At 39.9% G+C, this 24,662-nt stretch overlaps 1 protein-coding gene across 1 annotated transcript in view; it reads right to left on the reverse strand.

Annotated features, from left to right (window-relative positions):
• Positions 1-229: 229 nt before the first annotated feature.
• LOC107596896 (CUGBP Elav-like family member 5) overlaps positions 230-24,662 on the reverse strand; it is a 145,536-nt gene continuing 121,103 nt past the window's right edge. The window contains exons 3-4 of the mRNA XM_016287753.1: positions 2,786-2,834; positions 230-285 (exon numbers count right to left, since the gene is read on the reverse strand). Of these exons, the coding sequence (XP_016143239.1) occupies positions 230-285; positions 2,786-2,834 (105 nt within the window). The remainder of the gene's footprint in view (positions 286-2,785; positions 2,835-24,662) is intronic.

The raw sequence follows: 24,662 nt of genomic DNA on the forward strand, positions 1-24,662 counted from the left end.
CTGGCTGGCCTATGTGGAGTAATTCTATGTTATTTCTAGTCTAGGAGGGAAAATTAAGACATGTAACCTGTCATTGAGATGATTCCACTAAAAAAAGACTAGATGGTTGGTGTTGGGGGTATCTGCTCAAGGGGGTGGGACTTTGGGGGGGGGCAGAAGATCAAAGTGACTAAAGCTGATTTATCCTGTGTTAGAGCTCAAATGCCTCTGAGAGGCAGTGAACAGCCCTTCAAAAAGCAATAGCAGCCACCTTTATATCCAGCCTGTGCCTGTCATCAGGCTTGCCTGTGAAGCAAAATCAATCTGTTTCATATCGGAGATACCAGGGGAGAGGGAGAGAGTGTGTGTATGTGAGTGTACAATCTGTCCCCAAAGCTCTTTTTAATGACACATGCTGCATAACAGAGCAAGGATAGAAAAGGGTTCAATAAGGCAAACATGCTGTTATCTGGAGATGAGGACTAATATAAAAAGGCTCAGATGGTACAGAGGGAGATGTCAATCAAACATACTTTAATTTCTTTCATTTCAAATTCCCTTCCTTTTCTGCTCAGCGTGGACACACTTGCTTGGGCAGAAGTCCTCGCTAGCAAAACAGCCTTGGTAAAAGAACCACCCAAACAGCAAGTCAAATAATATTACACACAGTCAAAATCATGTGTTTGGCAATGTTTACAAGCACTTACGGCGTCCTCATAAATTCAGAAATGCACCTTTTATCAGGCAGCACACTGTTCATTTAATGATAACCCACATTATTAATTTAACTAGGCAGCATGTCAATCAGGAGACCCGTCCAGGAGATTCCTTCTAATCCATGACCGCATGCCGATTGAAATTATTAAAAAAAACATCTAGAAGAACAATTTAATCACATTAGCACCATAGACTTAATAACCACTGACTGAAATTCCTTGTGGATGAGGTTCCTTGAGGTTTAGAAGGTATCTTCCTTTGTTTTTCTTTGTACAGGTGTGGTGACCTTTCAACCACTTAATGAGATTACGAGCATAATTAGAACTGGAGCCACTGAGGGTCCCAACAGTCAACCCACCTGAACTCGAGAGAATAACTAGTGTCCATCTGGGTGCCACCTCGGAATTAGAGAAAGTAACGTAATTAAGTCCTAACGCATGGATCCTCAACTACCCTAGGGACTAGAGGACGTGCCCACGAAGAAAAGGCAGCATTAGCTCATATAGCTTGCAAGCACTGCCTAAAGCAATAGCAAGTCTGTCAAAGCAGGACACTCTAGGATTGGCAAAGAAATCCCCGGCAACCATTAAAGTCATAACGGTGTTGGATTGCTCCTAGGGTGCTACTCTGAGCTGTTCATTTAGGATGATGTGCAACTATTGGGCCTGACCTAAGCACATTCTCCATCTCCAACATGGTCACAGAGAGGAAGGCAATAAGGGACCTAAGGAAACCCAATGGGTGCCTAGGGACTGCTAAGGCTGGCCACTCACAGGGAAGTCCAAAGACAGCAAAGTGTCAGAGTCAATGCGAACACACACCTCTACAATGGCAAAATCAATGGGGTTTTATGAAGCATCAATCTCCTCTACAAAGGCCTGCTTATCTACTGCTGGGATGGACCACTGGATGTGGGACTTTGACATTCACCATTTTCCAAAAATTGCCAGGGAAGGTTTTTTTTATTTTGTTGACCCATGCCTGATGGTTTCTCTCATTCCCTTAAAGATTCTTATGTCTGCAAGGTGGTCAAATTGGGGGCATTTTTTAAAAAATTAATTGATTTTTATAATTCCTTTGGAATGACAAAAGAAGTTGTCCATTTAGATTAGGGAGGGGCAACTCTACTCTTGGAGGGCCACTGCAAATTGTAGTTCCAAATCTAATCAAACACACTGAATTTTCAAATACTGAAGACTTTGTTCAGGTGTGTTTGATTAGGGATGAAACTAAAGTCTGCGGGGACAGTAGTTTCACTGCTGCCAATGCCCGGTTAGGACCATCAAATGAAAAAACAGAGCTAGAAAATACCCATTTTGCTCTCTTTTACACCTTTTCAAGATCATTAAATCCTCCACCACAGGATGTTTGCGTGGGCGATTCCAATAGACAGATCTATTTACAGTAAACAGCAGATTTCATGCTAGAGACCCAGAATTAAGGGTCTTGGCAAGCGTCCTGCAATATAATTGATTGTTAGACAAGTTGTGCATCCTCAGCCAACCTCGCTCTTCCTTTCCCCCAGCATCTATCCCTATGGCATTTACACCTTTTGTTTACAATATGCCCCTTGATTTGACCAGACATCAAGTTGGGGGTCTGGGGCTCAGGGCTCCCGTTTCAATATCTAAGCTAATTACTTTTTATTTTACAGTGTGTCGTTAATGGGTTTGGCAGGGGGGGCAAGGTTAGACAGGCAGCAGAAGCCACTTCCCTTCCGTTCACTAGCACCATGGCCTCCATAATTAAAATGAATAATCTGGGCATCCATCAGATAGACGGAGAGTCAAAGAAAGAGAATTGTGAAGATAGGAAGGAAGGCCCTGCTGAAAATTTCCATGCAGGGTTATAGTAGCAGGTGGGTCTGTTTTTGACCAACATGATCCTTCAAGAACTAATTGACGGAAATAATCTAAATGTCTAGTAGGTTCATCAGTATACCAGGATCTCATATTGGGTACCAGCATCCAAAACACAACAAACATAGGTAGCCAGTTTTGCTGATCTTTTCAGCAGGGAGAAAGGTGAGCAAGTTCATGTATGTTCATACAAAAGATACATCAAGAAAAAAAAAGAACAAGACAACTACCTCCACGGCTCTCACTATCAGCTGGCTTCACCTGGATGGGGCGAGTCATCTGGAAGAAGAAAGACAGTACAGACAAGACAAAGGGTTAGTTCAGGCAAAGGCAAGCACTGTCACCACAATAAGCCAACAGCCTCAAACTATTGAGCCTATGTCCGTCACAAAAAATCCTGTCTAAGTTTGGATCAAATGCAAAGATCCACATGTCAGTTTGCAGGGCACATACAAAATACAAGAGTGGTGATTTGTACCATCATGCCTTCATGTTACTCGCACCCTGTTTCTATTTTTGAAGTGCTGCATAGCTACTCCAGGCACAGTTCTTGTTTTCTCCATCTGAAATAGAAGTATTTGCAAATATCCTGTGTTTGCATTGAATACCATTTTATTTAAGCATTCAATCAGCACCAGGGCATATGGGGACAAGACAAAACCCTAAAGACACCTCTGATTTATTATATTCAGGTAAGTCAGTTCACTCAGAAACCATATTGCTAACACTCCAGGCAACTGTAGGTACAGCGTGCATCTACTTATACAGGTAAAGACTGAAATCCCAAAAACTTTTCACCACAATTACACTTCAATGACACATTTCAAATCAGGAATCGAATACAACAATAGTGGTATCTTAAAATTCGCTTCTAAAGTCCATCTCCATCTCTGAAAAATCTCTGGTCTCATTAGCAACCTTTTTTGTGTGTTTCCTTCACAGTGCTCGATTGGTTACAGTCTCTAGCGATGGTGGCAAGGAGGAAGTGAAATGCAACAACAATTAAAGTGGAGGCAGCCGCGAGAGAGAGAGAGAGAGAGAGATCAATGAAGCCCTATTGATCCCTGCCCCTTAGGCTGTGGAGAGTGTCTGGCAAGGAGGGATTCTGTGGGTAGAAGGCTCACGGTAATCTACTAAAGCCTGATAAGAATGGCATTTGTTGGATTAGATGCCTCTGTCATCACAGTTTTTGTGCTCCGTATTTCGCTCAACAATTTTTTTCCATTATCCCTGTAAAGGTTGAAGTTTGATTGGTTCTTATTCTACAAACTTGAGCAAAACAGAAAGAAAACATATATTGTTTGTTTGTTTTTCCTTCATTTGCCCATCTTTCAAGGATTCAAACGGATTTTGCTGCAGGATCAAAGGATGTTCAAAGGGTTTTTTTTATTCTCCCATTTATTCCTACCTGGGGATGTAATGTAGAAAGGAATACTATAAGTGTGGGCTATTGGAGCAGTAAAGCAACTTTATAAAGTGACTTCTTAATATTTGATGTCCTTTCTTTCAGGGTTTATTTTGTGATAAAGCACATTTGATTCATTAGCATACATGCTGATTAATATAGAGTTTTAAAGTTATGGTTACACTTTCTTTAATTGTTGAAAAACAGGACAGATCCTGTCCTAAAGGCCTAATTTACACTATAAAATCCATTCCCCAGCATCGTAATCCAATGGGAGCTTTCTATCAATCCAAAACAAACTGCTAATAGCAACAAAGCAGGCCCAGTTTGCATGAAAAAGGGCCAAGAGCTGTACGGAGATTTGCGACAAGATTACCCAAATTTGCGAAGTGCCCTTTGCAGGCTCCCCAGCCATCTGTAACCTGAAATTAAGCCTTTTTGAATGCTGCAGCAACTTTAGTTTCATGTCGACGCCAACTCAAGAGCCAGGGAAACGTTTCAGAGACGACAGGATCAACATTTTTTCTATCTCCTCAACATATTTTCTTTTACTGTCCAATTGTGTGTGTGTGTGTGGGGGGGGGGGGGGGGGGGGGGGGGGGGGGTTCAGGTTTTCAAACTGAAAAAGGTCAGTTTTAAAGACAGGCCAGTCCCATAAAAGCATGACTTGTTCAAGGAGAAACACCATAATGGGATTTTAAAACACCTTAATAACATGCTGATATATGAGGAAGACGGCCAGGCCAGATTCATTAAGTGTTAAACGTATCCATTTTCACCTTGAGGAACTGAATAACCTTCCTCTGAGAAATTATTCCATAAATGTATCCATCGTAAATAATAACTAGCAAGGTCTAAGTCTTTGTGCAAAGGGGAAAAGGCAAAAGATATAATTCTTTTGAAGGTCAGAGTTCAGTAGCTTTGTCATACACTTACAAAAAACAAAACAAAAAATGTGTCTATTTGAAATACATTATGACAACTCAGACGTTTTCAAGCATAAAGACAAAAACAATCCAACAGGCATAATTGTGAGACATAACCATTCCAAACAAATCACCTGACAAACACAAACAGTGGCCCACATTAGACAAAACAGACGCTTTTATAAACATCACAATATGCATGCAACACTGGATGCAATGCCTGGTAATAAAAGAGATTCTGTTTTGCGAGGGAATGCATACAGAACTACCTCATACCTGTAAACGCCATCAGTGAGATGCATTCCTAACACACTGGACTTTGGTGTAAGGTTTATGGATTCACCTCTCTACCTAGTCACTGTCCTGGTCATAAAATGCTGGTGTAATGGTACATTTGTTTTCCCAAGAGCAATGTGTTTCTCCCTTGTACATTTAGTATCGACGGAACTCAGTTTATTGGATTTTTCTCACCTCTAATGGAATGGCGTACACTTCAGGTACACACATTTACTCACTCACTCACTCACTCACTCACTCACTCACTCACTCACTCACACACACACACACACACACACACACAAATTCACATATTTTGATTCCCATTGACTTCCATAGTATAGACTTCCATGGTGTGTGTGAATATATACTAAAACCTAAACCTAAACCTGAATTAAAAAGAAGTTAAAGCTAAATGGAAATATTTACAAAAACTAATATAAATGACAAAAGAGCATAAAACTTAAAGGGTTAGTTCACCCAAAAATGAAAATTAGGCTGTTTTTTACTCACCCGCGAGGCATCCTAGGTGTATATGACTTTCTTCTTTCAGACGAATCCAGTCGGAGTTATATAAAAAATTGTCCTGGCTATTCCAAGCTCTATCATTGTTGTACACTGGAAGCAGTTCCGGGCGGATGACGTAGGACGTTGGCGTTGTGCATGCGCTGCTCAGAAGTGACGAATGCGGAATTGCAGGGGAGAAATCAAAACAAAACAACGGTCACTAATTAGAAGTACAAAACGAGGATTTGTAAAGAAGAATGTCGGAGAATTTCGATATAAGCCAAGAGGAGACTGGTTTTCCTTTGCTAAAGTAAGGAAACTTTGCTTCCTTTGCTCCTGTTAACAAACGTTGGTTTTCACGAGACTCATGCTTGCGCAAAGCCGACCTCATACGTCATCAGCCTGGAACTGCTTCCGTGTACAACTATTGGCGCAAGCTACATTAAAGTGATTATCACGTTTTGAATATGGTTATTTTTCTTACAAAAACGCATCAATTTGCTACTGGAGGCCCCCCGGAGCTGTGTGAGACACTTTTTTTTATGGATGGGCTCTTTTTATTTCACTTCTTTTGGATTGCAGCACTGCAACACCCGCTGACTGCAGTGATAGAGATTGGAATAACCAGGACAATTTTTTATATAACTCTGACTGGATTCGTCTGATAGAAGAAAGTCATATACACCTAGGATGTCTCGAAGGGTGAGTAAAACACAGCCTAATTTTCCATTTTTGGGTGAACTAACCCTTTAAACATTAACATGAAAATTGAAAATATAAAAATAAATAATACTGTATAAATAATATTTTTTTTAAAACTGATATTAACATATAACTACTTGAGACAACATTTATTTCTGTCCAAGTATAAATGATAAGTAAATAAATAAGATTACTTATTAAATCAAAAGCATTTAAACTATATTTTGGATGTGGTGGCATCACTGCTGCAAACAATTTAAAAAGTGGTGAGGACATAATTGACAAAGGCCATCCTAACCATAAATTACATCTCTGTTTACATTTACATGCGCCAGAAACAAAACAGCCGGCAGCTGACAAACTTGTGCTGTCGCCAGGGAAAGCATTCATTTAGCTTGAGTCCTGAGAGAGTTCACTACGCCTCTCCGCTGCTTTTGTTCCTTTATTGCCCAAGCGTTCTTTACTCATAAGATAAAACGAATGAGTTCGCCTTATGCTGTGTTTCTTGCAGAAAACAACTACACGTGTTCTAATTGTGATAGATTCAAAGAGGTTTCCACACTCGGAATGGCGAATGCACCGAGGTCCAGGACAAAAACAGAGGGATGGAGGGGGCTGTAAAGGATGGAAGGCAAAGGAGAACTGCCTGCAACTGCCAGATAAGATTGCTTCTCAGTTGAGTGGCATTTCCAGAGCCGTGACTCCACCCTATTGCTCCCCCACATATGCTGATAGACTCATGCTGGCGGAAACGCACACTTATACATTTCCCGCCCGCAGCAAAAGCACCAGCGTCTCTGTGTTTGCCAATCTGTTGTTTAAACTCAGCGGAACAATTCAAATCCCCACGTCCCAACAGGACTGTGTCAGTTGCATCTCGTTTGGGATGATGCACACGCTCCTCCGGTCCCCAGCAATCCCGACCGGCGAGTATGGGAACGCATTCTTCGGGATTTCTGACGTAGCTACGGGAGCAACTGTCTCTTTGTCCTTGTCATCTGTTTCTTTAAGCACACAATACTCGATAATCATGTTGTTTGCTGTGCTGCTGTATTTCAAAAGGGGGAGCTATCAAACAGGGTAAACAAAATACAGTGGGGGATATGAAACAGCCATTCTCCTGAGAGACAGTCTGTTCTCCTGTAGTGATGTTTGATTAGGCACCGCTGTGCTGGGGTAGATAGAAATTCAGTACAAGCTGCTCCGAGCAAATCGGGACTGTGCCTTGTTGCCTCCGTCTATGATGAATGTGAAATAATTCCCGTATTTGTTTTACGCTGTTCTGTCATAAATTGCATGCGGGACAAACAGTCAACATGGACGAAATGCATGGTTTGCTTTGGTTTTTACAAACTGTGAATGAGAAAAAGACACTGTTTTCCATAGCAGCCAAACTAGAATGTTTATTGTACACTATTTTTTTTCCAGGTCAGTGGCATCGTAGAGTCACGGCTTGCAGAATCCTGTTAAAAACAGACTTTGAGCTTTGCTCGCCTGCTGGGTTGTATGTTCAAAAGGTGTTTCGCACCACATCGTTTTTTTTCCCGTTCACATGCATTATTAAAATGGTTCACAACTTGTAACAGTTCAATGCTGTGCTTTAAAAGAATTTGATAAATCGGAGAGTACATGAAGCACATAAATAGTATATTTTAAGTTTTAATGTTTCATGGTATAAAGCATATAACTGAAATATATTGACATTCAAAAGTTTTGGGTCAGTAAGATTTTTTTAATACTTTTTTTTAGCAAGGCCACATTAAATTGAATATCAAATTTCTATTTCAAATAAATTCTGTTCTTAGAACTTTTGTTTCATTAAAGAATCCTTTGAGAAAATGTATCACGGAAATATGAAGCAGCACAACTGTTTTCAAAAATGCTCAAGAAACAAAAAGTATATATTTTACTTTGTAATAATATTTGACAATATTACTTTTCTTTTTTCAAATAAAAAAAAATCTAATAAATGCAGCCTTGGCGAGCACACACGACTTATTTAAAAAACATAGAAAACTTTACCAAAATTTACAAACAGTTAACAAAAAATTGCTGTAAAAATACATACTTTTGTTGAATAAAACATTGAACTTTGCAAAAAAAATGAAACTAAAAGCTGTAAATGCTCCCTAAAAAACTCAATAATAGACAATGCAAATGTTTAAAAATTTTAAACAACTATTATAAACAACAAACAAATAAATAAATAAAAACTAGCGATCATTTTAAAACTATAGCAACCCTGCTGTGAACCAGCTTGAATGATTAAGTATGGGGGTAGAATTGTTGCTTTACTCCAAATAAATAGATTATGATCCACAAATAAATGTAAAGAGATTAACAAAAATTAAACATATTGACAAATAAATAGAATGAGATCCACAACTAAATCTTAGCATTTCACAAACAAGAAATAAATTCACAAATAAATAAAATGCAATTTGCAAATAAAAAACATATTCACAAATATCTTTTTAAGTCACAAACACAACTTTGCCTGGCTGTGTGTGTGTGTGTGTGTGTGTGTGAGGGAGAGTGTGCCTGTGGTTTGGCTGGAGTTTAACAGTGAGATAACGGCCTATTCCCTGATCATTATTTAGCTTTAGCAGGCCATCAAAGCCCCTTCTCCTCTGTTATTCCTAATAGGGAAATAAACACCTTTTGACTGGAGCATCCCAGCTGCGATAATTAATATTTCCAGTTATTGATTTGAAAGTGTGCTGTGTGGTGACAGCCTTGGGCCTCGGCTCAACTAATAAATCTAGCGTACAGGAAGGTGAGAGCGGAAGAGAGAGGGATGGCGAGAGGGAAAGTTATTCTTCCATCTCCAGCGGTTAGTCTGCTTCCAACACAAAGCTACGAAGTAAGAGTTTTAATGTAGCATACAAATAATATGGGCTACATTTATGAAGCATTTAGAAGCTTGACCCAGTACTCACTCGATTTAGTTTTATGGACAAGAGCGGTTAAGATATTCCTCAAAAAATTTTCCTTTAGTCATCCACAAAAGTAAAAAGGAGTTTCAAACAACACGAGGGTAAATAAATGACAAAATTTGCATTTTTGCGTAAACTATTCCTTTAAAATGTAAGTCATTTGTTTGCCAGAGTCTCTCAGAGGAAGAAAATGAGACAGAAAATGGATGAGGGCGAACGAGGTGAAGTAGTATCTGCCAGCATGTGTGCGGGTGAGGTATTTTATTCCCAGCACCTCTGTGGAAGCCCTGATAAGAGTATCGACTGCACCGACTTGTCAATCGCAAGCGTCTGAAGTCGAAAACTCCAATAGCTTCTCTCCGATTCGCACAATACTGGAGGTCGGATGTAGCTCCAGTGCCTGCGACCATTGATACCGCACATTCTGAGCAATCTGGAACGTCTGCAGTGCTCTGAAAATGTCTAACGCTGCGGTCCAGCTAACGTCGAGTTATCTTACGCCACATCAAGCGTGAGCTTTCAGTCTGACGTCCCTCAAAAGGTCAGTGGTCTAGATTTAATCTTTTCCTCCTTAATGTTCCTCGGCCTCCTAAGTTTGCACCACAAGACGTAGCTGCTGACCTTTCACAGCGCTACAACCAGGATCCCACCGAAGACCATCAGAAAAACAGTGTCTGTATGAGCATGTACAACGGTTCGAGTGAACCCAGTTTTAACACAGGTTTACCTGGAAGTGGATGAAAGGTCCGAGCTGAAAAACTCAACAAGAACAAATAAAAAAGAACGATAAAAGTCTCTAATCCTACAAACGCTCGCAAGCCAGTCACCGGAGTGTCAAAGCGAGATAAAGAGAAAGGTAGTGCACAAGAGAGATTCCCTGACTTCACAGCTGCCGTGGTCTTTTATCAGGGGAAGGGCATCTTTCCCAGACATCTCTGGTAAAGGCGTTTGCAGCTCGAAGAAAGCCATCGCTTTCTGGAAAGAGACGTAAGGTTTGTTGGAGGAAAAAAATCTCTGTCAACAAATTCCTAAGAAGCACCATGGTGTTTGTTTTGATCTCTTTTTATTCTCAATTTCGTTTCCAGCCCTGTCTCGTAGAACCTATTTGAAGAGCAATTGGTGGCGTTTCATGTCAAAATGTTGGCAATCATGTTTAGCGACTCTTATGTCTTCAAAGTTTCATGATGACAGCTTTAAAAGTAAAAGATGTCAAAAGAAGCACTTCCAAGCTGAAAAAACTCACCCACTGATGATTAGGCCACGCCTTCTCATGAATAATGAATGTGTCTAAATACTATTGTACTCCTCTACACACATCTAAGGAAGCCATGAGAGTGCATTATTATTGTTTTTGTTTTGTCATGAATGTTCTTGTGGTCTCAGTCTAACAAAGGCTGTGTTGTCCAAATCTCATTCTAATTTTTCAAGATCTCAACAAACCAAACGTTGTTCAAGTGATCTCAACATAAACAGTTTTCTTGAGATGTAGACATAAAAAAGTTCTTGACTTACTTTTCTTGTGATCCCGAAAAAAAAAAAAGTTTTAAAATCTAAACATAACAAAAGATTGTTTATTGAGTTCTTGACTTAATTTTCTTGTGATCATTCAATAACAATTTGTTGTTTTCTCCAGTTTTTACTTTGTTCTTGTGATACCACCACAACCAATGTTGTTTTCCTCAAGGCTTTGATCATAATTTCAGAGTAACGAGATTGTTTTCTCAAGATTTTGACTTTTTTCTTGACATGTCAAAATCGAGAAAGTCGAGATCTAGAGGAAATTGTTTTCTCGAGATCTCTTGACCTAAATTACTCATGAAACCTTGACCTTGAGTATTTCATGACGCTTTAATACTTTTGCTTTGCTTATCTGGCTAAAACCAGCACTACATTTCTGCTTAGAAACACACCAGGCCAGATTAAATAAAGTATGATGTATATACACAACTATGTAAAAACACTGGTAACCTTAGCATTTTGACTGCCGGATCTCTTTAGGATGTGCTAATACAGCATTCAGGGGGCTTCATGGTATTGTGCTCTGTGCTTGCTTTGCCCTGCCGTGGCAGAATGAGGGGGAAGCTCCCCTTGCTGTCACTGCCGCTATAGGATTGTGACAGATTACAGGGCACTCCTCTGACCAATGGGTGGCCAGCACCGCTTCCCGGTCAGTGACCCATAATTCCCGGCATACCTATGCCGAGTTGACGTTTCTTTAATGAGTAACCTTAGCATTTTGACTGCCGGGTCTCTTTAGGATGTGCTAATACAGCATTCAGGGGGCTTCATGGTATTGTGCTCTGTGCTTGCTTTGCCCTGCCGTGGCAGAATGAGGGGGAAGCTCCCCTTGCTGTCACTGCCGCTATAGGATTGTGACAGATTACAGGGCACTCCTCTGACCAATGGGTGGCCAGCACCGCTTCCCGGTCAGTGACCCATAATTCCCGGCATACCTATGCCGAGTTGACGTTTCTTTAATGGGTTACAGACCTCCGGCGAGCCAACACCTTCTCAGCGCTATGATAGCCTATTAGTAATTCACCACAGCTTGCAGTTTTTTGTCTTTTTTTAAGCCACCCTGCACCCTTCCATGCCACATCTAACCTCTTTCAACCTCGTGGTCCTGAGGGGATGACAACGGCAGAACTGAAAGGAAAGAGGCAGAGGAGAGAGGGAGGCTGCGATGCAAGTCGACCAAGTGTCAGGTGTGGACAGAAAAAAAGCCGGGAGGAACGACAATGAGATGGGAGGATAGACAGATGGAAAGGGAAAGAAAGAAAGACCTGAAGCCAGAAGTGGCATTTGCTCAAAGCCATTCACCTATCTGCCATGAGAGATGATGCAATAATGGTAATGTGCCCGACTGCAGCGGTTCCCAACCAGTGGGTTGCAACTCAAAAATGGGTCGCTGGTCTGTTCTGACAGGGTTTAGACAGCATGGAAAAAAACCGGTGCTAAATGCAAATAGCAAATTGCAGCTAACCAAATAATCTTGTTAAATAAATGGAGGACTTTTCTTGTTGACCTAAAAAGCTGTGTGTCCAATTTAACCAGTCTTATTTTTCAACCCACTGTCCATTTCTTTCAACGTTTCAGCGCAGTTGCCTTGACGATCGATAGTGAAACAATAGATCTTTGTGTGTTTAGTGTTTTACAGCCGAGGCAATGTGGCTCGGTGTCTGTCATTGTGAGTGTGTTTGTACGGACTAGAACTCAACAAGGATCCAGCATGCTTAGTCCATCTGTATGCGGTTGCAGTCCAATTCAACTCCAATAACAACTCCACTCTGGCATAGACAGAGTATACGATTTAAATAAGGTCCTCATTATCTGCTTCTATTATCAATTCAATCAGACAGATTCAGACAATAAAAAAATGCAATGTATGACTTGTATTAACTTGATCACTGATGTATTGTACAGTACATCCAGAGATGATAATTAAATAGTGCAAAAAAAAAAAAAAAACCTTCAAATACATTTGTTGTATAAATAAAACTAAATATCTATATATTCATCTATCAAACCTGTTTCTCTTTATTTGAAAATAACTTTATGTGTGTGTGTGTGTGTGTACACAATTTTATCTAGCAAGGTGAAGTTATGTTCAAAGTTTTTATTGAAAAACTTCAGAGAAAAACATTAATTGCATTTTCTTTCAGCTTTGTCAGTTTTTCTGTTTAGTTACACATTTTTTTTTATTAGAACCAAAAATGAAATGAAAACCACGTCCTTTTTTTTAGCTTTCACTGTTTTGTTGAATAATGAAGAGCTACTAAACTGAATGAACTTTAGTGCCTACCTTTTTAATACTGTATATTTTTCAAAAATACATAAAAGAACATTGTTATTGCAAAAAAATAGGCTTTTAAATGAATACATAAAAAACAGTATTAAATTAACAATTCACTCAAAAAGAACATTTATGTTATAATTTACTCACTCATTTACTATAATTTCTTCATCAGTGAAACACAAAAAGTAGATGGATGAAGAATAAGTTGATAGTGATTGTTTGAATCTCCAAAAGCATAGAACTGGTGACTTTACAACTATCTACACAAGTGTTCTCCTTAGTAACCTGTTACAACCCCTCAACACATGCTAAGAAGTTCATCACTTACAGCACAACATCATACAAGCTAAATTCCTTCTTATGCCATAATAGATTTAAATCCTTCATGAAACAACCTAGTGAGAGCTGCTTTGTTAGTTTCCAGAAATCCATTCCCTGCATCCTCCTATACATGGAGTATACAAACAGGCTAAATAAAACACACGTGGCAGTTTAGACCTTGAACTAGCGTGACCTCTGTGCTGACAGGCAAATTAACTCCAGCATTTTCCATATCCCACCCTGAAGGACTCCAACTACGTGAAAACACGGTGCAGTTATGCAGAAAACATGATAAGTGTCTGTCCAGCTCAGAGTACATCTATATTGATTTTAATAGTGGGAACGTGAGTTTACATGTGTTTGTCACGGTGTTCATAGCAGTTTTAATCTTTAAATTGCAAAATTGCTGATGAAAGGTTCGTCTATACGAAAAATGCGCATCACGGCAATCATTAAACGGTTAAATTAAACCATACTGTCGACGAAAATATGACAAGAATACAACTGTTTTAAATAATCTAGTCATAGTCAATAATGGTGTGAATTTACCTGAGCATAAAGGTGCGTTCACGGCATATATCGTAATTACCATGGTTACGAGATACCAACTTGAAATAGCGTTTACGTCCTCGTAGAACTCGTAATTACAACTTGTGAACTGGCAGTTTTCTGAAAGCTACGGCTTGTACCACGTGACTGCTGCACCTCACGCGGAACCAGAGGAAAAATGGTGCTTCCAGTAGTAAAATGTAATTTAAGCAGTTATTTCGTAATATTTACGTTTAAAAATGTTTTGGCCAATGTAGAAAATTGACTTTTGCCAATGTAGATGTCTTCATACAAAAGTAATGTAAATAAAAATCGAAAGACATCCATGCTATCCAGGCTATCCATGTAATAACAACCTAAAGAAATAATTATAAAATGTAAAAATTACACATTTTGCAACTGTTACTTGTATTGTGTTTTATAGCTGCCATTAACATTCTTTCATGCAGGTTCATTTTGTTGACTGACGCTAAACGGATAATCCCCAGTCTGAGGACATGAACAGCACCGAGTTTAACTTTGAAATTCAGATTCCTATGGTCATAGGCTACATACACACATGGGGATACAGTATGCAAGGAAGCCCTTAATGTATATTGGGACATCTTCTCCTACACTTGGGATCTCACTACGATACATCCCAAGGGTTGTGGGTTGATTTACCTCTCTCGACTTCCTTCCTTTCTTTAAGCCATATCCCACAGAGAGACAAGTCCCTTCCATAAACATTTCCATAATCATTTCCGCCACCTGTGTCCATCCCACCACGTTGACAGATGCTCGCTTCCCGTCATCCTATGCGCACAACCATCCAGGGACATTTATTTTACTCCGGCATTAATTCAACGAGGAGCATCGCATTTAAAGGTGTCAACGTTGGTGTCTGTGACTCTGGAAGAAAGACGGCAAGACAGAATGAAAGAGTGATGCAGCGACTCCCTCGAATGCCCTGCACTCTGCATGAACTCTAGCCTCCTGCCATGAGGTTTGCTTTCTTTATTTTTATTAATTTTTTAAGTTCACACGCTCTTCATATTCCATTTGTAATGCTATGGAAACCTGCTAAATCATGCAGCATTTACATTTGAGGAAGTCAACCCTCTTTGTTAGCCTTCTAACTAATGCTCGAGCAATCTTGCGCGTACGCATTGCGCTTGATATTTTAACCCACCGCCTACAAAGGCATGTTTACACATGCTAGTAATTCACATAAACCAACTCAAATGTGACAGATGATGTATCCATCCTGGTGTTAAGAAGTTAAATGCAAAAAAAAAAAAAAGGCTGCACTCCACTGGAAACATGACGGCAGAGAATTATGGGAAAGGGTGGGGGGATTTCAAGCGAAAGGGAGAGCGAGTGAAAGAAGAGGCCAAAGAAAAGTGATTTAGCCTCCTAGTTCATCTTCATCTGTGTCCTGTCCCAAAGACCTGGTTCATGAAATAAGTCCTGCTGAAAATCAATGTAGGGCCTGAGACTTATAAAGGTGACCCATTCAGAACAGGTGGCTTTTGTGGAGTGCTAAACTCTAGACTTGTACCGTTAAAACCAAGCTAAATGAATTAATGGGGGGCATCGATTAGGTAGAGCACAACTTAGGATTCACTAAGCAGGGAGTCATTTTAAAGTGGGAGCTGTGGCGTGTCAAAGATGGCCATTTTTGCCAATTCTGTGTTTGGAGATGATTTAGAAACCACTGAAAGCGAGAAAAATAAAAGTGATTTTTTTTAATGTCTTAAAATAATATAATCTTTTTCGACAACTTTCTATTATTGAGCTACAAACTATTTCAGACACCCTCTCCTAATAAGTGCATAAATACAAGCAGGGGTATTTTGCTTTATTTTCTGCCTAAGTTGTTGGTTCTTGGTTAGAAGAAGATGCAATGAGGCCAGATTTTACACTATAGTCCTATGATGTGATGTTAGAAAAATGACTCAAGGACACAAGTTATGTGACTGGACAAAATTCTAAGCTCAGAATGGAATTTAAAAAGATGAAGTTGTAATTTTATAATTTGAAAATTTACAACTAATTTCACAATTTTAAATGATAAAAAACACAAAGTAATTCAGTTCTTAAGTGTCACAAAATGTACAAAATTCTAATTCAGAACATTCAAACAATGCCACAAAAAGTTGTAAAATGTCTAAACTATAAAAAGAAAATTCAAATATTTTTGTCATTTTTTTTGTAGCTTTAAATCACCTTCCACAACTTCCTCCATCTTTCTTTTTTTATTCCTTTTCTTGTCACCTCGGGCTTCTAATTTCTCAAGTATCGTTTTCCACCTTGTTTAAAATAAATCAATAAAAATTCCAGGGGAGACGAATCAACGACAGATGTGGCCAGGGGGCATGAAGCCCAACATATCCTACCATGATCACTTGCTCCACCACTTCACTCTTGACATCGGAACTGTGTTTGTATGCGAATTGAGGAAAAGATGGTGACACGTAAAAATTTCTGCTCTATGACACGCGTGCCGAATCGGATGCCTCATTTATAATGTATATCGTGGATTTGTGAGTGATTTTCCATGCATACTAAATTGGCACCTGGAAGTGTCTCTCCTGCAGAGAGAGAGAGAGGAAAAACAAAACAAAAATGTAAGGCATGGTAAAGGAAGACCAAGATATAAAACAAGAATGAGTAATTGCCTCCAGGGACCAATTCCAATATTCAGTGCCATTTGTACTTCCACACTAGTACGTCATGCGTTCAAGTGAGCTCCCCTTATAGTGTGAGCCACAGGGATTAGGCATCTCGCCACATATAAACAGTTAAGATTATTCAAATTGAGATCAGACATAGCAGCTTTAACATCGTCATGTTTTCAAGTTAGGCCAGGATGAGTGTTTGGCGGATTTGCAGCATTTAACTGACACCGGCAGGTAATCTAATGACGATTTAGCAGGATTACGCCACTGTGCATATGGCGACACCTTCACCTGTTCTCTATCCTTTGGCTGTGTTTAAAATTGTGGTTCTCAACTGGTGAGTCGTGACTTAAAAAATATTCACATCTGTTCTGATAGATTTGTGGACACCACGGAAAAACTTTACCTTTAGTAAAGTTGTGTATCCAAGTAAAATTTTGGCACTTATTCATTTCTCATTTAGGAAAGGGTCGCCAAATTAGCAAGATGCTAACACAGATAGATTGCATCCTCAAACAAACTAAACAAGGTACAAGAAAATAAATAAACTGATTTGAAAATTCTGGGCAATATCAATAAACATATAATTATTAATAAATAAATGGCAAATATTGAAATTGAATACTTTATTTTTTAATTGATAGCAAAATTCAGCTGATACCAATAATGACTCAATAAACAGCCAACATCAAAAGTCTTTGATATTTTGTCTATAATAAAATAAATAAATAAAATAAAATAGTATTTTAAAATGTTACAAGTAAACTTATGCAACACAACATTACAATATGAAAAATATATTTTGAGATTTTTTTTTTTTTAAAGATTAGATTTAACTGTTACCAAATTACTCATATTTTTTAAGATTTTAAATGCATGTTAGAAGATGGCAAACGTAATCTAAATGTTAAATATCTATACATTTATAGATATTTGATACATTTAAAGGAAAAAGCTCTAATATCTGCCGATAACCGATATGGTAGAGACATATTGTACATCCCTATAAGAAATATTACCTAGATTACATTAAATACGGGTTCTAACTATGCCAAACTGTCAGAACGCCACTTGTAAAAGCAAAACCGGTTGAGAATTGCTGGTTTAAACAACCTAGACAGCCACCATCAGCATTGCAATCCTGCATTACAAAATGAAAGTAAAAAAAGAGAAAGAATGAAATAAATAAACATGACAAGCGGGCACTTAACCGCAGACTCCCAGGCTGAAACCTGATGAGGCCCGCAACCCGGCGAAACTTCAACAAATGCTAAGTGACACGCTCAAGTGGGTTCAGGTTGTGCAACCAGAATAATTCACTAAAAATACAAATGAGGCCACACAACGGCTGCAGGGGAGAGGGAACCAATAACTATTCACCCATTCAAATGAGCCTCGGGGTGGAGGGTCTCCTCGGGTTCCCAGGTGCCGCACAGTGGTATTGACCGGCCTGCAGTCATCGAGCAGACACGTAAACGGCCTGTATAGGCATCATGGATTCCCCTCATTGAGAATCAATATCAAATAACCCCACTGTTCACTGGCAATTATGGTCAGTATCCAACATCTCGGGCCTCTTTATTTTCCACCTCCATCATTAAATGTGACCTTCAGGCCACTTTATGGCTTCATTCTCCAGGTGGAGATGGAGACACGGGGAGCAGGCTTTTGGGGGATTCAGCTGGGGTCCCAAGGGAGGTTGCAGGGGCATCTTCTATGACAGATCAATTATGGTTCAAATATTTTTGTCATTTTTTTTGTAGCTTTAAATCACCTTCCACAACTTCCTCCATCTTTCTTTTTTTATTCCTTTTCTTGTCACCTCGGGCTTCTAATTTCTCAAGTATCGTTTTCCACCTTGTTTAAAATAAATCAATAAAAATTCCAGGGGAGACGAATCAACGACAGATGTGGCCAGGGGGCATGAAGCCCAACATATCCTACCATGATCACTTGCTCCACCACTTCACTCTTGACATCGGAACTGTGTTTGTATGCGAATTGAGGAAAAGATGGTGACACGTAAAAATTTCTGCTCTATGACACGCGTGCCGAATCGGATGCCTCATTTATAATGTATATCGTGGATTTGTGAGTGATTTTCCATGCATACTAAATTGGCACCTGGAAGTGTCTCTCCTGCAGAGAGAGAGAGAGGAAAAACAAAACAAAAATGTAAGGCATGGTAAAGGAAGACCAAGATATAAAACAAGAATGAGTAATTGCCTCCAGGGACCAATTCCAATATTCAGTGCCATTTGTACTTCCACACTAGTACGTCATGCGTTCAAGTGAGCTCCCCTTATAGTGTGAGCCACAGGGATTAGGCATCTCGCCACATATAAACAGTTAAGATTATTCAAATTGAGATCAGACATAGCAGCTTTAACATCGTCATGTTTTCAAGTTAGGCCAGGATGAGTGTTTGGCGGATTTGCAGCATTTAACTGACACCGGCAGGTAATCTAATGACGATTTAGCAGGATTACGCCACTGTGCATATGGCGACACCTTCACCTGTTCTCTATCCTTTGGCTGTGTTTAAAATTGTGGTTCTCAACTGGTGAGTCGTGACTTAAAAAATATTCACATCTGTTCTGATAGATTTGTGGACACCACGGAAAAACTTTACCTTTAGTAAAGTTGTGTATCCAAGTAAAATTTTGGCACTTATTCATTTCTCATTTAGGAAAGGGTCGCCAAATTAGCAAGATGCTAACACAGATAGATTGCATCCTCAAACAAACTAAACAAGGTACAAGAAAATAAATAAACTGATTTGAAAATTCAGGGCAATATCAATAAACATATAATTATTAATAAATAAATGGCAAATATTGAAATTTAATACTTTATTTTTTAATTGATAGCAAAATTCAGCTGATACCAATAATGACTCAATAAACAGCCAACATCAAAAGTCTTTGATATTTTGTCTATAATAAAATAAATAAATAAAATAAAATAGTATTTTAAAATGTTACAAGTAAACTTATGCAACACAACATTACAATATGAAAAATATATTTTGAGATTTTTTTTTTTTTAAAGATTAGATTTAACTGTTACCAAATTACTCATATTTTTTAAGATTTTAAATGCATGTTAGAAGATGGCAAACGTAATCTAAATGTTAAATATCTATACATTTATAGATATTTGATACATTTAAAGGAAAAAGCTCTAATATCTGCCGATAACCGATATGGTAGAGACATATTGTACATCCCTATAAGAAATATTACCTAGATTACATTAAATACGGGTTCTAACTATGCCAAACTGTCAGAACGCCACTTGTAAAAGCAAAACCGGTTGAGAATTGCTGGTTTAAACAACCTAGACAGCCACCATCAGCATTGCAATCCTGCATTACAAAATGAAAGTAAAAAAAGAGAAAGAATGAAATAAATAAACATGACAAGCGGGCACTTAACCGCAGACTCCCAGGCTGAAACCTGATGAGGCCCGCAACCCGGCGAAACTTCAACAAATGCTAAGTGACACGCTTAAGTGGGTTCAGGTTGTGCAACCAGAATAATTCACTAAAAATACAAATGAGGCCACACAACGGCTGCAGGGGAGAGGGAACCAATAACTATTCACCCATTCAAATGAGCCTCGGGGTGGAGGGTCTCCTCGGGTTCCCAGGTGCCGCACAGTGGTATTGACCGGCCTGCAGTCATCGAGCAGACACGTAAACGGCCTGTATAGGCATCATGGATTCCCCTCATTGAGAATCAATATCAAATAACCTCACTGTTCACTGGCAATTATGGTCGGTATCCAACATCTCAGGCCTCTTTATTTTCCACCTCCATCATTAAATGTGACCTTCAGGCCACTTTCTTGCTTCATTCTCCAGGTAGAGATGGAGACACAGGGAGCAGGGTTTTGGGGGATTCAGCTGGGGCCACAAGGGATGTTGCAGGGGCATCTTCTATGACAGATCAATTATGGTTGTACCGCTGGGCTTTGGGCCAGCTCCTCTTCCAAGGCCACTAATAGAATCCCAAAGTCACCAATGACATTACTGACTAGATAGGTTAGCCTCAGGTTCTAGAGGTCTAGAGTCACTGTCCCGGTCCTGTCATGCAGTGACCACTTGACCTATTCCTACTGGAGACGGGTAACCATTATTCGACAGGCTGCATTGCGATAGCACGGACATATACGTCCAGTTAACCTCCACGCTCACTCATAATTGTCCTCGCCATTGATTTCATGGTGCTACTGATTACTTCTTGCTCTGAAGAGACCCGAGATTATAGATACGCTAGGTGCACGGAATATCAAATAAATGGTATTTGAGAGATCTTGCTGCAGAGATTTCTCTTCATCATGGTTTGACAAGGTAGGGGAACAACTTCAATATTTCTGTACCACTGCTTCTCAGCTCCCAGACTGAGTCAGGATGGATTATTCCAGAATCACACTCTCGGGAATAACAACTAGGAGAATCCAAATTTTCAGCCAAGACCAATCACCAATTTGATGCACTAGTCTGCGATTAGTAATGTAAAGTGTGCACCAACACTAAATTAAAGAAAGACAACTGTTAATGCTGCAAGTATGAAACATAGCTACAAATCCTCATTTTGAAAGAAGCCATCTCACTAGATGTTACCTGGATAAATAATCGTGACAGCTAAATGACAAAACAATCTTTCACTATTCCAATTCTAAATCCCCAATGGGCTATAATCTCTGAGGTATTTCCTACACTATCTCAGTTTCACACCCAACACAAAACCTCTCTCTCTAATTCAATATGGTGGGTCGCTGTCCGGGTGCCTAGCACAGGCAATGACAGCCCTTTTAAATTCTCCATTGCCAATTACACTTATTCCTTCTGGTGGAGAAAGAAAGGGGAAAAAAGAGCAAGAGGAAATAAGGAAGCGAAAACGCGGCGACGATGAGCACTTGTTTGACAGGGCCGATGTGGAGATGGAAATGTGGTAATTTGGAGTAATTCGGCAGTGTGTCGATGCTAGCTGGGCCTGCCTGTCCGTCCGCCAGAATAAATGGGGTCAGCCGTGTGTGATCGGCAACTTTCATTTATATGTAAATGATCCCATCACCGTAAAGCCGGCATGCAGCCGCACGAACACACACACACATACACTCAAATAGCATGTTAGCTACCACCCAGTCTGCCTTAGCTCTCTGCGCTACGCTTGTAAAGCATAAATACGCAAATACCTCATAAATAGTCACGCAATACTGACGCACATCTGTCATAATCATCAATGCTAAGCTACAGGTTGATAAACAGAAGCTTGCAGAGTGTCAACACCAGCATATGCTAATTAGCCTTTAGCTTAGAATTCTCACACTGCGTATTTGACATACCACTCAAATGACACTCGAAGTTCACTTGAGTTTTTCGAAAGTTTAAGTTTATATTAAATTATACTGCTTTTATCAGATATGTTACCCAAGTTTTAAATGTCAACATTTCAGACAATCAATGATACTGGATTCTGTAAGAGCTACAACCTCCCATACATTTTGCATGCTGACATACTATGTTCATTTACTATAACTTATTTATGAGCCTTGGCCTTTGAATATGTATCGATTTCATTTTCTAATCTTTAGACGATTTTGGTATCAATTAATTCATGTCCAAGCTATCACTGGAACATGTAAAATTGCATAATTCAGCTCTCTGGGTCATGAATTTTTGGGATTTAGAATTAGTAAATTATTTATAGTGCCGAGATAAATCTGTCTGCTATATATCTAGGCAAACAGGGCAACAAAATAGATTTTCCTCACCAATAAAAGGTCCCTGTTGTGAATATGAATGATGTCTTTTAATAAGGGCAGTTTTTCTTGCATTCATGGTTGTGTTGTTTGTTTCTCCTTTAATTTAATATTAAACATTTCCTGTTTACCTAGAGCATTAAATAATGTGGAAGGATATAGAAACACATTCCTTTCAAAGTTCTCCAAGGGATTCTTGTCTTAATTTTTCAGACTCTCGCGGCGTAGCTTGCCATCTAAATTCCTGCTGCAGTTGATAAGGTGGAAAGCTGCATCAGTACTGCATGCTGGGAATGCATGGCCAAAGAGATGCTTTCCTGCTGAGCTCAGGCCCTGAAGAACAGAAGCTGACTCAATGTCTGTCACATCGTATTGCAGCCCACTTCCCAGCATCACGCCAACTTAACATTATAGTTCTTCTCTAACTTTGCTTCTCTACCCAGAATCCTCTCGATACACATTTCTTGTCAACAAGGTGATACGTGTGCCACACATTTTAGGACATTAAAGATTAATGTTGTATTTTTCCTAAACACTGAAAGGAGAAGATTCGTGAGAACACGTCATTCATGAAACCGACTCACCTTCTGCCTCATAAATTCTTCAATAATGTCTTTGAACTTGGAATAAGGTGGTCGAAAGCACACAAGATATTTCAGGGTTTGACATCTGCATGCTATGACTCAAAGGCAAAGGCTTTTGTATAGCTTCAGAAGACTTATAATACAGCTTTTATGGTGCTTATGTGCCATTTTTTTAAACTTGAAAGGTCCAGGTCCTGTTTCCTGCAACTACATGGAAAACGTCTCGGGTTACTTATGTAACCATGGTTCCCTGAGTAGGGAACGAGACACTGCGTCCTCTAGGGGTCGCTATGGGGAACGCCTCGTCGTGACTCGTATCTGAAGCATACATTGAAAAAACACCGACTTTTGAAGAGGCATGGATGGCAAGGAGGGAGTTTTGAGAGATGATGTCTCTCCCATAGAGAGATAGCTAGCTAGCGTCTCTTCTACAGGGGGCATTCTCTCATAGCCATTTCGCGCACCGCCTCGATATTCGCATAACTGGTATGCTGAAACCGATGGATGCGTGAGGAAAACGGCTTCTTCCATTCCTTCTCGATCTCAGTATGGAGATCAGGAAGGAAAGGAAGACTCACCTGAGCTGGAGGGTTATGGCCAGAAAGATAACGTTCGTCGAGACGACCTCGCGACGCCACTTCCTTAGTCCGCTTCCATGGCAAGTCAAGTCTTGCCGTGGCGCGATCCATAACCTCTAAGAGCTCATCATACGCAGGGCAGGAGGATTGAGAAGGCTCAGCCTCAGCTTCTTCGCTCTCATCATCCATTTCCTGCTCTTCCTGGGCTGAAACCAGCAGAGCACTGGCCCCTGGATCAGATGATGTTAAAGAGAGAACATCATCCTCCAGTGGCTGTCTCTCGCCCCCCGCCGATGAGCGCGAGAAGGAAAGTCCCTCTCTAAACTCATCGGCCAGGTCCACCTGAGATCCCCACGAGCTCATTCTCCTCCGTGCCTCAGCAGCGGAGGGTCCTGAACCGCGGGAAGCAGATGGCTGCCCCTCTTTACTTGAAAAGAGAGACAAACGAGAACGGAGTTTTTTCATTGGAAAAAACTCGCAATGCACGCAGATTGCCCCCTCGAGGACATCGCGTGCGTGCTCCTCGCCCAAACAAACAACACATAGATCGTGTGTGTCATCTGGTGTCAAATAGCGCTGACACGGATGCACACACCTTCTAAATGCTCTACTAGTGCTCGCCATAATATTAATAGATAGCTCTTACTTTTTCCTTGAAAATGCACGCTTCAAACAGAACAGTCAATGAAGACGAAGAAGAGAACGATGTGTAGCTCCCGGCACCGATTTATACTGTAGTCGCACCGGTAGTGACGTCATGGCTGTCGCCGGCCAACGAGTTGGTGTTTTTTCAATGTATGCTTCAGATACGAGTCACGACGAGGCGTTCCCCATAGCGACCCCTAGAGGACGCAGTTCGAAGTTCCCATGAAAGGGAACAGTGACCAGCACAAGCTTTAGAATTTATTTTTTCCTGTTCGATGGAAGAAAGAAATTCATATGGTTTTTGAAAAAGAAAAAACGAAGGTGAGTTCTTTCGGTAAACTCCCTTTAAAGACTCAACTGCAGTTGAATGAGTCTCAGACATTTTACTGAACTGATTGAGATTTTTTCTAGTACTTGTCATCCCGTGTTTTTAAGTCATTTTCAATTTACTCA

The sequence above is a fragment of the Sinocyclocheilus grahami genome, unplaced genomic scaffold (assembly GCF_001515645.1).
Source record: "Sinocyclocheilus grahami isolate Dianchi unplaced genomic scaffold, SAMN03320097.WGS_v1.1 scaffold224.1, whole genome shotgun sequence".
NCBI lineage: Eukaryota > Metazoa > Chordata > Actinopteri > Cypriniformes > Cyprinidae > Sinocyclocheilus > Sinocyclocheilus grahami.